Below are 17,788 nucleotides of genomic sequence, written 5' to 3'. Positions count from 1 at the left end.
TGAGAATGGGGGCGTGCTCGGTCCTCTTTTTCCTGTAGTCCACAATCATCTCCTTTGTCTTGATCAAGTTGAGGGAGAGGTTGTTGTCCTGGCCTCCTACCTATAGGCTGCCTCGTTGTTGTCGGTGATCATCTGCAAATTTAATGATTGTGTTGGAGTCGTGCCTGGCCGTGCAGTCATGAGTGAACAGGGAGTACAGGAGGGGGCTGAGCACGCACCCGAGGGGCCCGTGTTGAGGATCAGCTTGGCGGATGTGTTTTTACTTACCCTTATCACCTGGGGGCGGCCCATCAGGAAGTCCAGGATCCAGATGCAGAGGGAGGTGTTTAGTCCCAGGATCCTTCGCTTATTGATGAGCTTTGAGGGCACTATGGTGTTGAACGCTGAGCTGTAGTCAATGAATAGCATTCTCACATTGGTGTTCCTTTTGTCCAGGTGGGAAAGGGCAGTGTGGAGTGCACTAGAGACCACATCATCTGTGGATCTGTTGGGGCGGTATGCAAATTGGAGTGGGTTTAGGGCTTCTGGGATGATGGTGTTGATGTGAGCCATGACCAGCCTTTCAAAGCACTTCATGGCTACAGACATGAGTGCTACATGTCGGTAGTCATTTAGCAGGCTACCTTAGTGTTATTGGGCACAGGCACTATGGTGGTCTGCTTAAAACATGTTGGTACCACAGACTCGGACAGGGAGAGGTTGAAAATGTCAGTGAATACACTTGCTAGTTGGTCAGCGCATGCTCGCAGTACACGTCCTGGTAATCCGTTTGGCCCTGCGGCCTTGTGAATGCTGACCAAATATAGGCTACAGCTTGTTGCATTGTGGCCATAGATATATAATCCATAGAAGGGTTTTGTAACCTCTTACCCTGGCAATTTGACTGTTAAACTCATGGGTACATTAGCAATAGATGCCAGTCCTGACTTTAATCTGAACGGCCATCTATGGATTATATTTCTATGGTTGGTTGCAGCTGTCGGTTTGCCTTTTGCAGATTTCAAAATACAATTGTGAGAAAAACTGTTTGGAAAGCAAATGGCTACTGCTGAAAAGAGAAGACTAATCTGTCTGTAGAACCAATAGAACCAATTTGTATCTAACAGCAGCACTTGTTTCAAAGTAGCTCATCTTGAGATAGGCTATTGCCAAGGCTATTGCCAAGACAAGCACATCGGCCATGACCAAATGATTTAGGTGAAGCCTTTGGTGAGTAAGTGTGCCACTGGAAATTGTATTTGCTACCCTACTGTAGCTTATGATCTAGACACTGTGTACAATATTAGGAGGCAATATATATAATCTGTGTTTCGCTTCATTGGCCTGGGCTATTGTTTGTTTGAATTCAAGACTAAAATGTCTTAATCCGGCCCTGCCTGTGTGTGTGTGTGTGTGTGCGCGTGTGTCTTGCCTGGTCCCAGCTGTAAAGGGTTGTTTCGGGTGACTTTTTGCTTGTCCTGTAGGTTGAAGCAGGTCATCCGGTGCAGAGCAGAGTAGTAGGTGAAGGAGAGAGGACTGGAGGAGGAGTTCTCCAGGAACAGACGAACTACGTACACCTGGGGGGAGAGAAGGAGAGTTTGTTAGTTTCTCCTGTAAAGTCATTGAAAGAAAACAGCTACTATTTTGTCACAGGTCTGGTTTGGTCTTAGAGTAAAAATAGATTTACAGATGTGGGACGACTAACTATCGTCTCTTATATGTGAATTAGAGTTCAGAGCAGTCTGACCTCGTGTCGGAAGCCTTTTGTACCCATTCTCCCAGATCTTGTCGCCCGACCTGCTATCACTTTAGATTTGCATGTGCCGTGTCTGACCATTAATCGCACTTGTATAAATTGAATGTCGGCTTTGTGGGGAAAGACTCTGGTGTTGGGTGCTGGGCATGCCCCTGTGTCCCCAATTTAAATTATGCTAGGGAAATGCTGTTTTCATAACAAGTGGGAAACTCGTAAAATACTACTTGTAAACTGGGAGAAATGAGTTCTGTGCGTTCACGTGCTTTGAACTCGTCGTTCTGATTGGCTGATATGACAAACAAGCTGCATCAACCATAAACTAAAAGTACAGCTATTGTGTTGGCAAACTAATTAGTGTTCAAAAACAATATGAATAGATTATGAATAATGTTTTGTTGTTGCATTTAACTGCCGAAAATGCTGTTATCAAGGTAATTTCCTTAGTATGTGACTTCAGAGTTCATCATGTGGGAAGAGTCAGAGTTCAGAGATAATAGACGAGTTTCCCATTAGTAATTACCAGTTGGAGGGGCGTTTAAGTGGATTTTTCCCAGTCGTATGCTGGTATTGACGAATTTACGAGATGTTATGAACGTAGCATTACACGGAACACAAACCGACTGTGCGCGTGCGCCATCGTGCATACATTTATTTTGTCCCCACACCAAACGCGATCACGACACGCAGGTTAAAATATCAAAACAAACTCTGACCCAATTAAATTAATTTGGGGACAGGTCAAAAAGCATTAAACATTTATGGCAATTTAGCTAGTTTGCTTGCACTTGCTAGCTAATTTGTCCATTTAGCTAGCTTGCTGATGCTAGCTAATTTGTCCTGGGATATAAACATTAGGTTGTTAATTTAGCTGAAATGCACAAGGTCCTCAACTCCGACAATTAATCCACACATAAAACGGTCAACCTAATCGTTTCTAGTCACCTCTTCTCCTTCCAGGTTTTTCATCTTTGAACTTATATGGTGATTGGCATCTAAACTTTCATAGTATTACCAAAACACAATTCGTCTTTCAATCACCCACGTGGGTATAACCAATGAGGAGATGGCACGTGGGTACCTGCTTCTATAAACCAATGAGGAGATGGGAGAGACAGGACTTGCAGCGCGATCTGCATCAGAAATAGGAATGACTTCTATTTTAGCCCTTGGCAACGCGAACGCTCGTTGACGTGCACGAGCAGTGTGGGTGCAATAATTGAATAACATAGATTCCTACATTTATTTTGCAACGCTCGAGCACGCGACGCGAGCGCTGTAGTCAGGGTATAAGGGTCAGAGTTAGAGCCAGGGTTGAAGGTCAAGGTCTGGTCTTACCTCTGTCTCACTCTCCAGACTGAACTTGATCAGGCCGTCTACAACAGGGTGGTCGGAAGTGATGTGTACACCGCCATGGTCAGAGATCAACTCCGCTCTGAGGGGGTAGGAGTCAGGAGATAGGTTAGTCACATTAGAGACCCAATCCCAAATGGACCCCTAGACCCTATGCACATGCCGAGATCGGAGAGGATTTGAAAGGTGTGAGCAATATGATAATAGCTTCACTTGCTCACTGAAAGGCTAGGTGGATGATTAACCATATTGCATGTACCCATCACATCCTGTCAGTCCATAGGGCATTTGGGATTGGGCCACCAAGGATCGATAAGGACCTGATGAATGAAGAATAAAGGTAAAGACAAACAGCTCCATGTCTAGACCAATCACCTGTCAGACTTGAACTTCCTGAGGATGTAATTGGCCAGTCTCCAGTCTCTCCTGGGGGTGTGTGATGTCTGGGCTGGGTCAGATGAGGGCGCCACACACACTGCGCTCACACATGCCCCATTTTTCTGCCCCACCCCGTTCACCTTGCCTCCATTCTGAACAGGAAAAGAGCTAGATGCCCCCTGCTGCTTCTGGCCACGCCCCTTTCCCCGGGGTCCTTGCCACTGGTCCTGACAGAAATCCCTCACCTGCAGACCAACACACACACACAGGGGTCAAATTCAACCCTCCGTCTCTTTAGTCTAGTGCCATGTCTATATCTGCTATCAGAGCAGAGTCATTTGGAAAACAAATTTCGGTCTTCTTTTTTTCTTTTGGTTTGGCTTTGACAATGTTGTCTTTTGTAACATACGGAAACACACATGTCAGAATGTGGTTGGTATCGATTGCTAGGTTGCAACTGGTTGTAAAAGCTGAGCTGGAGAGGGTGTGGGCCGATCATGAACCAGGACTTTGGACACATGCACGGACAACTGGTGAGCTGTTTGAGGAACACAACAGTAACCCACTACCTACACCCTGCCCAAAGCTACCAGGCTAGGGCCATATGTCAATATAAGTCTGTACCAGGCTAGTGTTGTAGGCCTACCTTTGGTTTGAAGTGCACCAATCCTGAGTAGACTTTGGCATTATTGGAGAGCTTGAGAGCATACAGGATCGAACTGAAGTTAGGGTCTCTCACTCCATCCCTAAAAGAGAGAGAGGTTCAAATGCAGAAGTCTTCATCAACACCTCCCATCCATTCGGACAAGTCACCAATTCTGTGCCTTTTGAGAAGTGTTGATTTCAACTGATTTTAACATTCTTTCATAAAGAGCACATTCAACTTCATAAAAAAACGTGTTTTCAAATGTATTCTCCTAATGTGGGCTTCTGATTCCTCTCCTACGTTTAAGATGTGGATTGACCATATTGTTGACTTTCTTCCTCTTGAAAAGCTCAATTATGACCTCCGCAAGAGACAATCCAAGTTCGATAGACTCGGTCTCCACTACTCAACTATATTTCAAACTGGACAGAGGTGATTAAGGAAATGTGTCTATATACACAAGTGGAAGGAGCTGTAAAACTAATTATGTTCTCATTATCTCAGCTAAAGCTGGAAATATCTAACATGATCACTGATAGTGCTACTGCAAATTTGTTGTTTGTTAAAAAAAAAAATATTCTATTATTTATGTCTGCCACATCTGTGAATGTAAATTGTGTTTTCTTTGTTGACTGAAAAGCAAGAAAACTTAAAACTTTTAAGTTAAAAAAAACCCCATGTTTTCACATCTCAAGAGGTAAAAAAAAAAAAAAAAAAATGTATAATGCCCTAGAAGCCGGTGTTTGGAGGATATATTGGCACGGGTGTTGTTAGGGCCGAGACGAAGCCTCCCGACACCTTCATTAGGCTACAATGGGACATCTGGAGGTCAAATCTGAATATTGAAACAAATGTCGTAGAGACAGACAGCAAGGAAAATGAAATGTTAGGTCTAAAAGAAATACGAGATAATGTCTAGATGCTTTTTATAGTGGAGATCAAGTTTATAACTTCCCTGGCTGGGCTGATGAGACAGTGGACTGCGCAGTCAGATGGAATAGAGTAAATAGGCATTTTAAAGTTATCGATTTATCCTGTGGTAACTTATGGAATACACACCGGTTTGAAGCTATTGGTGTACAACCGGGAGTGGCAATTGAATACAAGCTTCACCCATAGGTAACAGGGTTGACGTGTTATACTCGACCAGCTCAGTTTTCCACCACAAAACACCAGCATATGGCCAAATGATGCAAAAGCAGATGAGCTGGTTCTACTCTATGATTTGGTTCTTTTGAAAAATATATTTTTAAAGGAATTTTCATCATATTAAAACGAGAGTTTCGTTCATGTAACAGGTTTGAACTTAAAATGAGGGACAGATGTATACTTACCAAAAATATAAAAAATGCAACATGCAACAATTTCAAAGATTTTACTAAGTTACAAGGAAATCAGTCAATTTAAATAAATTCATTAGGCCCTAATCTATGGATTTCACATGACTGAGCTTTGGTGCAGAAGAATGGTAGGAATAGTAAGCAGAGTGAGTTGAAGACAGGAGGAGAAATGGAAGTGAATGAAGGAGAAGTATCAGAGGTGGTAGGTGTGGGGAAGTTCTCGGAGCCCGAGGCTTGCAACAAGGATCAGGATAAAGATGAGTCTGTGACAGTAGGACTAAGGTTGTTGGGAAAAGTGGACTCAGGGTGTGTGAAAACAGAGTTGAGTGCTGTGGAATCGGTGAGGGTAACCAGAAGTGGTCTTGTGATAATTGTTTGTGTTTCTGCTGGTCAGAGGGAGAAGGCGCTCCACGTTAAACCAATGGGGACAAGAGGTGTGAATTGTTTTGCTCTCAAGAAAACTGTGCCATTGAAAGGTGTGATTACTGGGGTAGTGGTAAATGTGAAAGCTGACCAACTGAAGGGGAAGATTGCCGGTGTTTGTGATGCTCGTCGTTTGGTGTGACGCAAACATTGTCTCTTCTTTTGAGTTTTGATGTTGAATCTTTGCCCGACAAAGTGATGTTAGGATATATAAATAATCCTGTATGAGCTTTTCGAATACATTACGTTGTTATAGGTGTCAAGCTTATGGGCATGTGGCAGCAGTGTGTAGGAGGAAGGTTCCTAGGTGTGAGAAGTGTGCAGAAGGGCATGAGATAAAGGAACGTGTAGCATTGGGGAAAGTAGTGGTACAGTGGCTTGCGAAAGTATTCACCCCCTTGACATTTTTCCTATTTTGTTGCCTTACAACCTAGAATTGAAATAGATTTTTTGGGAGATTTGTATATTTTGATTTACACAACATGCCTACAACTTTGAAGATACAAAATATTTTTTCTTGTGAAACAAACAAGAATTAAGACAAAAAAACTGAAAACTTGAGCGTGCATAACTATTCACCCTCCCAAAGTCAATACTTTGTAGAGCCACCTTTTGCAGCAATTACAGCTGCAAATCTCTTGGGGTGTCTTTATCAGCTTGGCACATCTAGCCACTGGGATTTTTGCCCATTCTCCAAGGCAAAACTGTTCCAGCTCCTTCAAGTTGGATGGGTTACGCTGGTGTACAGCAATCTTTAAGTCATACCACAGATTCTTAATTGGATTGAGGTCTGGGCTTTGACTAGGCCATTCCAAGACATTTAAATGTTTCCCCTTAAACCACTCGAGTGTTGCTTTAGCAGTATGCTTAGGGTCATTGTCCTGCTGGAAGGTGAACCTCCGTCCCAGTCTCAAATCTCTGGAAGACTGAAACAGGTATCCCTCAAGAATTTCCCTGTATTTAGCACCATCCATCATTCCTTCAATTCTGACCAGTTTCCCAGTCCCTACCGATGAAAAACATCCCCACAGCATGATGCTGCCACCACCATGCTTCACTGTGGATGGTTTTCTCAGGGTGATGAGAGGTGTTGGGTTTGCACCAGACATAGCGTTTTCCTTGATGGCCAAAATGTTCAATTTTAGTCTCATCTGACCAGAGTACCTTCTTCCATATGTTTGGGGAGTCTCCCACATCCCTTTAAGCGAACACCAAATGTGTTTGCTTGTTTTTTCTTTAAGCAATGGCTTTTTTTCTGGCCACTCTTCCGTAAAGCCCAGCTCAGTGGAGTGTACGGCTTAGAGTGGTCCTATGGACAGATACTCCAATCTCCGCTGTGAAGCTTTGCAGCTCCTTCGGGGTTGTCTTTGGTCTCTTTGTTGCCTCTCTGATTAATACCCTCCTTGCCTGGTCCGTGAGTTTTGGTGGGCGGCCCTCTCTTGACAGGTTTGTTGTGGTGCCATATTCTATCCATTTTTTAATAATGGATTTAATGGTGCTCCGTGGGATGTTCAAAGTTTCTGATATTTTTTTATAACCCAACCCTGATCTGTACTCCTCCAGAACTTTGTCCCTGATCTGTTTGGAGAGCTCCTTGGTCTTCATGGTGTCGCTTGCTTAGTAGTGTTGCGGACTCAGGGACCTTTCAGAACAGGTGTATATACACTAAGATCATGTGGCACTTAAATAAAGTCCACCTGTGTGCAATCTAACTAATTTTGTAACTTCTGAAGGTAATTTGTTGCACCAGATCTTATTTAGGGGCTTCATAGCAAAGGGGATGAATACATATGCACGCACCATTTGTTATATATATATATATATACACACTGCTCAAAAAAATAAAGGGAACACTTAAACAACACATCCTAGATCTGAATGAAAGAAATAATCTTATTAAATACTTTTTTCTTTACATAGTTGAATGTGCTGACAACAAAATCACACAAAAATAATCAATGGAAATCCAATTTATCAACCCATGGAGGTCAGGATTTGGAGTCACACTCAAAATTAAAGTGGAAAACCACACTACAGGCTGATCCAACTTTGATGTAATGTCCTTAAAACAAGTCAAAATGAGGCTCAGTAGTGTGTGTGGCCTCCACGTGCCTGTATGACCTCCCTACAACGCCTGGGCATGCTCCTGATGAGGTGGCGGATGGTCTCCTGAGGGATCTCCTCCCAGACCTGGACTAAAGCATCCGCCAACTCCTGGACAGTCTGTGGTGCAACGTGGCGTTGGTGGATGGAGCGAGACATGATGTCCCAGATGTGCTCAATTGGATTCAGGTCTGGGGAACGGGCGGGCCAGTCCATAGCATCAATGCCTTCCTCTTGCAGGAACTGCTGACACACTCCAGCCACATGAGGTCTAGCATTGTCTTACATTAGGAGGAACCCAGGGCCAACCGCACCAGCATATGGTCTCACAAGGGGTCTGAGGATCTCATCTCGGTACCTAATGGCAGTCAGGCTACCTCTGGCGAGCACATGGAGGGCTGTGCGGCCCCCCAAAGAAATGCCACCCCACACCATGACTGACCCACTGCCAAACCGGTCATGCTGGAGGATGTTGCAGGCAGCAGAACGTTCTCCACGGCGTCTCCAGACTCTGTCACGTCTGTCACATGTGCTCAGTGTGAACCTGCTTTCATCTGTGAAGAGCACAGGGCGCCAGTGGCGAAATTTGCCAATCTTGGTGTTCTCTGGCAAATGCCAAACGTCCTGCACGGTGTTGGGCTGTAAGCACAACCCCCACCTGTGGACGTCGGGCCCTCATACCACCCTCATGGAGTCTGTTTCTGACCGTTTGAGCAGACACATGCACATTTGTGGCCTGCTGGAGGTCATTTTGCAGGGATCTAGCAGTGCTTCTCCTGCTACTCCTTGCACAAAGGCGGAGGTAGCGGTCCTGCTGCTGGGTTGTTGCCCTCCTACGGCCTCCTCCACGTCTCCTGATGTACTGGCCTGTCTCCTGGTAGCGCCTCCATGCTCTGGACACTACACTGACAGACACAGCAAACCTTCTTGCCACAGCTCGCATTGATGTGCCATCCTGGATGAGCTGCACTACCTGAGCCACTTGTGTGGGTTGTAGACTCCGTCTCATGCTACCACTAGAGTGAAAGCACCGCCAGCATTCAAAAGTGACCAAAACATCAGCCAGGAAGCATAGGAACTGAGAAGTGGTCTGTGGTTACCACCTGCAGAACCACTCCTTTATTGGGGGTGTCTTGCTAATTGCCTATAATTTCCACCTGTTGTCTATTCCATTTGCACAACAGCATGTGAAATGTATTGTCAATCAGTGTTGCTTCCTAAGTGGACAGTTTGATTTCACAGAAGTGTGATTGACTTGAAGTTACATTGTGTTGTTTAAGTGTTCCCTTTATTTTTTTGAGCAGTGTATATATTTTTTTCAAACAAGTCATTGTTTTCATTTCACTTCACCAATTTGGACTATTTTGTGAATGTCCACTTCATGAAATCCACATAAAAATCAATTTAAATTACAGGTTGTAATGCAACAAAATAGGAAAAACACCAAGGGGGTGAATACTTTTGCAAGGCACTGTATGTGTTAACTGTAGAGGTACCCATGTGGCTGGGGATCAGAAATGTCCTGTGCCAGAGAGGCAGGTTGAGGTTTCCAGGATTAGAGTGGTGCAGAAGTTGTCATATGCTGAGGCAGTGAAGAAAGTAGAGGAAGATGGGTCAAGGGGAGGGATCCTGAGAGGAGTGCTGTGAGTAGTAGATCTGTATCAGTACAGAAGGATAAACCAACAAGTGATATGTTTCAGTAATAATGGATTTTTGGCACATAGCAATGGTTATCAACTGTACTGCATAGATGGAACGTAAGTCGCAGAAAATAGAGGTTGTGGTGGCATCTGCAGAGAGGTATGTTGGACCCATCTATGTGAAGCTAGCGACAATAAGGATTAGCCGCAATGGTGGAATTTGCGGTTAGCCTTCAGAATAAAAGTCTGTTATTGACAGTGATGCAAATGAATACAAATTTACATTTACATTTACATTTTAGTCATTTAGCAGACGCTCTTATCCAGAGCGACTTACAGTAGTGAATGCATACATTTCATCCATTTTCCCCCGTATTTCATAGGAAAGTATTCAGACCCCTTGACTTTTTCCACATTTTGTTAGTGGAATTATGCCATAATTGAATAGATCATGCTAAAATGAGGTTAGCATGTTATATAAAATCAACAAACGTCTATGTTATTTTGACAAAAATCTGTTGAAATCACACTCAATGTATTAGACTTTAGAATTGCACCGGGGTCAAACTTATTTCACTGTACAGCCTTACCTATGAATTGTGGATCAATGACATGGGGTATCAGTCTACTCAGTGATACCCAGAGAACCTTAGCATCGTAGCTCTGCAGGATTCTGAAACCACTGTGAATTGAGCCACATGTATTGTACCAGTCAACCAACTATGTGTATTGAACACTACTCCGGGAAAACAATGCAACGTGGATGTTTGGGAGTCTGAGAACTTTGGGGAAGAAGTACTTGGGTACTGAGTAGACTGATACCCCATTTCAGTGATCCCCAATCCAACCCTGTTTAACATTAACTAGTCTAAATATGGCATGAGTTCACCAATTGTAACCTTCTGCGTCTCTTTCAACAAGGGACTTTTCATTTGAAGGCGAATCGCAAATTCCACTATTGTGGCTAACTTCACAACACATAACCCCTTCGGATCAAGCCCCACTAGCCAGATGAACCTAGGTGGCTGCTTATAACGTTAGCTTTGGGAAACAGGGTTAAGTAGCTGGATAGCTCGTTTTTTTCCTACGTGAACTGAAGTTCAATTCCAATAGGCGAACAACAAGTGGCTACCTAGTGAATACTTACAAGGATTCCTAAATCATTGCTAAGAATATTGAAAATGACTGCAGTTTCTACTGGTAATTGTTTTCAGGCTGGTTGCTAGCACGTGCAAATGCAGCACACACAACAATCTATAATATAATTGTGTTATTTGACGTGTCGAATATTGTATATTTTTGACAAGCAAAGACCCAAACGGCGTCCCATAGTATGTTGTTGGGGTTTGTCGAAATAGAACAACGTCGTGCTTGGATCAGCTGTATTTACTTCAGGTAACATGTTTGTGTTATTTATCTAGCTAATCTGCTAGCTAGCTATATATTTGTTCCACTCAGTGTCTGGAGTCCTAGCAATGGCTGTCTATGCCAAAATGCTAACTTTGTGCAACAGAAGAAAAAAAATCTGATTGTGACCCGTTGCATTAACATCTCTAGCTAGCCAGTAATATAACGGTAACTAACTAGCTAACGTTAACTAGCAAATTATACTAGCTAGCTAACTTCAATAGCTAATTCTGAGAGACACAATAGCTACAGCCATGCATTGTTGGTAAATTACCATAGCTGCTTGCCCAGTTAACCCTGTAATGGACCCTAGCTAACTAGCGAACGTTAGCTAAATAACTAAGGAGAGGGCTAGGCTAGGTAGCTACATTTTATATAAGGCTTAACGTTAGATACTGTATCTAGCTAGCTAGCCAACCGAAATGCCAACCGATAATCCTAAACCTAATGTATGAAAGTGGCATGCATCTCTGTCCAGTATTATATTGATGAGGACAAGTAATTTGGACGATTTGGCTTAGATAATTTATTAGGTGCTGCCTAGGCTAACAATTCATCTTGGGTGTTTGTGGGTTATAATCAAAGTGAAATGTGTCCCATCAACATTGTGCTGATAAACAAATGACTGGAGAGGAGTTGAATGTGTTGTCCTTTTTCCCCCCAGACAATAATGCTTGATGGCAGACATTTCTCCTAGAGTGGACTACAGAGTCAGCTTGTGTTGTCAGGCCTGTCTATCCCTCTCTAGATGGACAATATGCTGGATAAGACATGGATGACTCCATAGAATTTAATACAACTTTATAATTCAATGGTGAGAATGGAAAATGTCTTCTCCCTTTCCCAACGCAAACAAATACACACACGACACAGGGTCAGCAGCAGTGCAGAGCCCCAGGATGGAGGGGTGCTGCACTGCAGGGTGTTGGGAAAAGCAGAAGGCACATTTCTGTTCTAATGTACAATAAAGTATCTGATCCCTCCATGTCATTGTCACAAGGTCTCTTTGCACATGTCTACACCCACACCACTGTTTCTATTGCACCACTGTACAAGTATTCCTTGTATTGTACTACACTGCCATTACTGAATGTATGGCTACTATTTAATTGTGCTAAAGTATCCTGTATGTTCAGAACAAACGTTAAGTTTTTCCTATGCCTACTTAAATATGACAAAGACTAATGTCGTTATTACAATGCCTACTTTGAGTATTGTGAATGACTTGTTTATTGTGAAAGATGAAGAATTCACATAACATGTTTACTTTGCCAACCAATGAGGGAGCAGAAACGAGAACTAGAATGATCACTTTGCACTTGAGATGGGTTAAATGAAATACTAACTGAAATCTGGAAACTGGCAGGCCTATAACATCTCGCTTGTAGCCTAATATGAAATTAACTCCTGCAGAATTAAGTATTTCTTGCAGTACAATGATGCACCAAATATTATTTATTTTGTCTGGGGAAAAAGGAGTGGAGCAATACACTAAGTTTATTTATTTCAGTACCTCAAACAAATGCAAATATGGGTGTGTTATTCAGTGGTCGGCCATTTACATAACAGCTCACTATTTTAACCACGTGAAATTTGCATCAATGACGAAGTTCATTCTTATCAGAAACATGAATTTTTGTTTTCACTGCTTTTAACCTCAACATGTTTGCAAGGGAAGAATATTTAGGCTACACTGTTACGCGCTATTGCGTTCTCCCCGGTGCCGTCGAGAAGATCTATGAAAGAGAAAGCTTTACAGGTGTCAGCTAGCTAATTGCATTATTTCTATAATTTAAGACATTTATTCTTGCGAGTACCGATGTATGCATTGTCAGTATTTGTCTTCTAGTGCAAGTTGACAGAAGAGAGGCGTGGGCTAGGCCTGCAGCTGATCTGACTAGACAAGTTGATTTAAATAGCCTGTTACATTTCGGAAATTAATGTAGCTTAAGTGTCTCTCCCCTTCCCCCCCCCCCCCCCCCCCCCCCCATCCAGGCTAAGTAGCCACGTCCTCTGGAGTATCTGGTCTGCTAGTTCCGCCTCTGACTTCGCCATACACCGACTATAGGCTACATGTAACCCTGTTTTTCCGTCTTTATAAGTAGACTTTTCTTCCTGTAACATGGACTTGACATGTTGAGTTATAGGGGGCTGCTAGCAGGATGTAGTGGGGCCGCGCGTTCTAAGTTCATTTATGGTTTACGTTCCAAAAAAGGTATTCTAGAAACAATAGCCAAACTAGGGCTTTACAATGATGGTGAACATTTCGAGAAATGTTGGGGGGTTCAAATCTTACTAGAAGTCACAGAAGGTGCACGAAGGGAGTTGTCAACAAGTCTCTCCTCCAAGTTTGAACAAATCATCGATGAAGATAAGTTTACCTGTTTCGAAACTCTGAGTTGTAGATGTCTCGGAGATCACTTTTGTGTTTGGTTGATGTTCGATGTGTTTCATTCAAGAATTCATAAAAATCCAGTCCAATTTGGCAACGCGTTCTTAAATTCATGGTGATATGCGATTGGGAGCAGCTGGCTACTTTGAGAAAATATAGCTATTTGAGTTTCATTATGTAGAAAACATTAGTGATCATGGAGCCACAGAGGAGGATCTGCGGAAATCCTGTCATACTGAAGAAACGAAACCGGACACATCACTACTCGGTGGGCGTGGAGTTTCCTATCAAAGATATGTATAACTGTATAAGGTTAAAGTCTATATAAGGTTAAAGTCTATGCCAGTGTTGATAATGATCGTATGGTAAAAATGAAACCTTCAAAATAAAATCCCGCATTTAAACAATTTTCAATGTGGATAACTCATTCAAAAGACATTGCATTTTAATCAATAGATGAGAAAAAGACTAGACTTCATAAACAAGATCTCACCAATAACGGTTTAACAGAAGACTGTATTTTGGTCACATTAGATGTCGAGACCCTATATACCAGCATTCCCTGTGTGTGTGTGTGTGTGTGGGGGGGGGGGGGGGGGGCTGGCAGCCCTAGCTCACTATTTGGGAGACAGAGATACTTACGAATATCCACCAACAAACTTTATTCTAGAGCTGGCAGAATATGTTTTGACATATAACTATTTCAGGTTTGATGATGAATACTACCTCCAAACGAATGGAACATCGATGGGCTCCACATTCGCTCCGAGCTATGCTAACCTCTATGTGGGTCTTTTTGAAGAACGTATTGTTAATAATTGTTAGGGTTTAACCAACTATTTGTTAGCATAACCTATATAAAATAACAGAGCAGCTATGCTATAATAATAAGTATATAAACTATAGATAATTGAATACTGCTATATGTTGGAGGAAGTGGCTCATGTGATGGTGGGTCATGTGGAAAGAATGCTGATGCTGTAAAAACAGGATTTTCTGTAGAATAATAGCAATAATGGGTGAAATGTATATGCAGTGGGGTGTAAGTGTAACCGATGTGAAATGGCTAGTTAGTTAGCGGTGGTGCGCGCTAATAGCATTTCAATCAGTGACGTCACTCGCTCTGAGACCTGAAGTAGGGTTTCCCCTTGCGTTGCAAGGGCCGTGGCTCTTGTGGCGCGATGGGTAACGATGCTTCGGTGGGTGTCAGTTGTTGATGTGTGCAAGGGTCCCTGGTTCGAGCCCGGGTTGGGGCGAAGAGAGGGATGGAACCTACATAAGGGTTTTAGAGAATTGTGCAGTCACAAGATGAGACATCCGCCAGAGACAATAGCTACGCCAGGAAGCAGGAGTGCGTCTAGAGGTTGGGACCAACCTGCACGCCAACGATAGGCTGGAATAAATCTAATTTGGCATTGGGAAAAACACGAAATGAACACCTACAAAAAAAGACCCGCTAAAGAACACTCCGTAATGTTCACAACCACATATACTTTGAATTCGCCAGAAGTGGGAGATGCGGTCAAGAAACATATTTTACCATCGGACCCAGTTTTGCAGGTTGAATTTAAAAATCCACCACTTATTGTGTATAGGAGAGGTCGCAATTTACGCGATAAATTTAATCAGCCAGGCTCTTTTACGCCCTCTACCAAATGGTAGTTATAAATGCAGAGGATGCGCACAGTGCAACAATATGATGAAGTGTGAATATTTCTGCCACCCCCACACAGGAAAACGGTTCCAAATAAATGACATTATTACGTGTTCCACCACCCATGTTATTTACATTATTAAATGTCCATGTGGGCTGTGCTATGTAGGTAAAACCTCTCGTTCTCTCAAACAGAATTAGTGAACATAAACGTTCAATCAGGAGAAACGACAGGGATTATCCAGTCGCAGTACATTTTAATGACCTAAAGCATGACATTTCTACCTTTAGATTTTGTGGCATAGAGAAAGTTAAGATATCTAACAGGGGAGGTGATATTAATAATACTCTGAGTAAAAGATCATGTTTTTTTGCTTAATGATGAAATGCCTATGTATGTTATGTTGTGAATTTGAACATGAATTAAGCCCCTATTTAAGATTACTCTGATGTTTTACGTACGATGTACCCAATGATTAATACAAGCTTGCTTGTCGTCGTTGTGGTTTTACAGACGTGTTTAATACGTGTTATTTACACACTTTATTCGAATATTTATGAAATGCATATTGTTATATTTGGTAGCACTTATTTGTTTTTCCTTTGCCTCTGTTGATGCGTGGAACGGATGTGGGTGGGGCTAGGTCTACATAACGGTGCTAATTTAAAAAAACGCACAAAAGCTTAGACGAAGACCGTGGGGCCGATACGTAAGTGTATTAAAGATCAGTGATACTATCAAGAGCAGTGTGCGGCTTCCTTTTTCCTTAATCAATAGAGGAAAGACTTGTTGACAAGTCCCTCCGTGACTACTATGAAGATTTTAACCCCCAACATCATTGTAAAGCCCTAGTTAGGCTATTTTGTTTATTTGACAAAGTTGTTGCGTTACGTTGAAGTAGTCCTGGTTCTATAGTAGTTACCCCTTTTTTTACCGGGTAAATTGACTTAGAACACAATTTACAGCAATGACCTGGGGAATAGGGGAGGGGAGATGAATGAGCCAATCGGAAACTAGGTATGATTAGGTGGTCATGATGGTATGAGGGCCAGATTGGGAATTTAACCAGAACACCAGGGTTAATACCCCTACTCTTATAAGTGCCATGTGATCTTTAGTGACCACAGAGAGTCATGTCACCTGTTTAATGTCCCATCGGAAAGACGGCACCCTACACAGGGCAATGTCCCCAATCACTGCCCTGGGGCATTGAGATATTTTTTTTATATTTTAGACCAGAGGAAAGAGTGCCTCCTACTGGCCTTCCAACACCACTTCCAGCAGCATCTGCTCTCCCATCCAGGGACCAACCATGTAGAACTGACATACCTGTTAATGACCTAGATTAAAGGCAAAGGAACCACTAGGCTACCTAGTAAGTTGTACAATCGAATGCCTTCAACTGAAATGTGTCTTCCTCATTTAACCCAACCCCTTTGAATCAGAGAGGTGCGGGGGGCTGCCTTAATCGACATCCACGTCTTTGGTGCCTGGGGAACAGTGGGTTAACTGCCTTGTTCAGGGGCAGCACAACAGATTTTTATCTTGTCAGCTCAGGGATTCGATCCAGCAACCTTTCGGTTACTGGCCCAACGCTCTAAACACTAGGCTACCTGCCACCCCGGTGATCATAATAGTGCACCTTTACACATTTAAATCAACCCAAGGCCACATCTGCTGATGTAAAAAGGGCTATATAAGTAAATGTGATTGATTGAATATATCCCCAAGCAGCTGGGAGAGAGTGAGGGATCAGTTATGTACAACAGTGAACCAATCAGTTGGTAACGCGGCGCAGCTACACCAATCCAACAAGCCATGGCTTGCAAATGAGAGTAATGAACAGCTAAAGGATATCCAGATAGCTAAAATGCTCTTAATGCACACCAAGACAAACAAACTGCTACAATCTGTTGTTAAAAAAGTTAATTAGCTCGAAAAGAAAGTAGAGTCTATCATGTCAGACATGCACATACAAGGCGTGCACATGAATGAACAAGATCCCAAAAATTGGACAGATGAATTAGACGAAACAACATGAGAATATTGTCCTTACCGGAAGACAAGGACAAAGTACACATTTCCAGCTATGTGGTCAAACTGATATCAAATGAAGTTGATGTGGATATATCACTACACAACCATTGCTTCAACAGAGGATTCAATCAGCGATCTGTGTTAAATTATATAATATTTTGTGAAGGAAATGCTACCTGCAAATTTCTTAGCCAATGATCTCCTCCACATTTACACTTTATGCTCTGAAAATTGCAGTCCGTGCAAGATAGCCATGTTAGCCATTGTAAAAAACAAAGTTTAACCAAGTCATATTTCATCAAATAATTCCTTTCACTGCAAGCATCCCAAGAAACCAAGATTTTCACTACCGTTCAAAAGTTTGGGGTCCTTGTTTTGAAAGAAACGCTATGTTTTTTGGACATTAAATAAACATCAAATTGATCAGAAATACAGTGAGGGAAAAAAGTAATTGATCCCCTGCTGATTATGTACGTTTGCCCACTGACAAAGAAATGATCAGTCTATAATTTTAATGGTGGGTTTATTTGAACAGTGAGAGACAGAATAACAACAAAAAAATCCAGAAAAACGCATGTCAAAAATGTTATAAATTGATTGCATTTTAATGACGGAAATAAGTATTTGACCCCCTCTCAATCAGAAAGATTTCTGGCTCCCAGGTGTCTTTTATACAGGTAAC

The 17,788-nt window shown here is 42.5% G+C and overlaps 1 protein-coding gene and 1 long non-coding RNA gene across 2 annotated transcripts in view; one reads left to right on the top strand and one right to left on the bottom strand.

The window, feature by feature from the left end:
- Positions 1 to 13,663, bottom strand: part of LOC115180534 (putative helicase mov-10-B.1) — a 40,243-nt gene extending 26,580 nt beyond the window's left edge. Inside the window, exons 1-5 of the mRNA XM_029742697.1 lie at positions 13,404 to 13,663; positions 4,110 to 4,209; positions 3,461 to 3,708; positions 3,071 to 3,167; positions 1,412 to 1,556 (exon numbers count right to left, since the gene is read on the bottom strand). Coding sequence (XP_029598557.1) covers positions 1,412 to 1,556; positions 3,071 to 3,167; positions 3,461 to 3,708; positions 4,110 to 4,209; positions 13,404 to 13,528 — 715 coding nt within the window. The 5' untranslated portion in view covers positions 13,529 to 13,663. The remainder of the gene's footprint in view (positions 1 to 1,411; positions 1,557 to 3,070; positions 3,168 to 3,460; positions 3,709 to 4,109; positions 4,210 to 13,403) is intronic.
- Positions 10,769 to 12,007, top strand: LOC115180535 (uncharacterized). Its single transcript, XR_003873102.1, has 2 exons — positions 10,769 to 11,010; positions 11,687 to 12,007. It is a non-coding gene; the product is annotated as an uncharacterized LOC115180535 (long non-coding RNA).
- Positions 13,664 to 17,788: the final 4,125 nt, after the last annotated feature.

This window comes from Salmo trutta, chromosome 40 (assembly GCF_901001165.1).
Source record: "Salmo trutta chromosome 40, fSalTru1.1, whole genome shotgun sequence".
Lineage (NCBI taxonomy): Eukaryota > Metazoa > Chordata > Actinopteri > Salmoniformes > Salmonidae > Salmo > Salmo trutta.
This window is presented reverse-complemented; position numbering and strand designations above follow the sequence as displayed.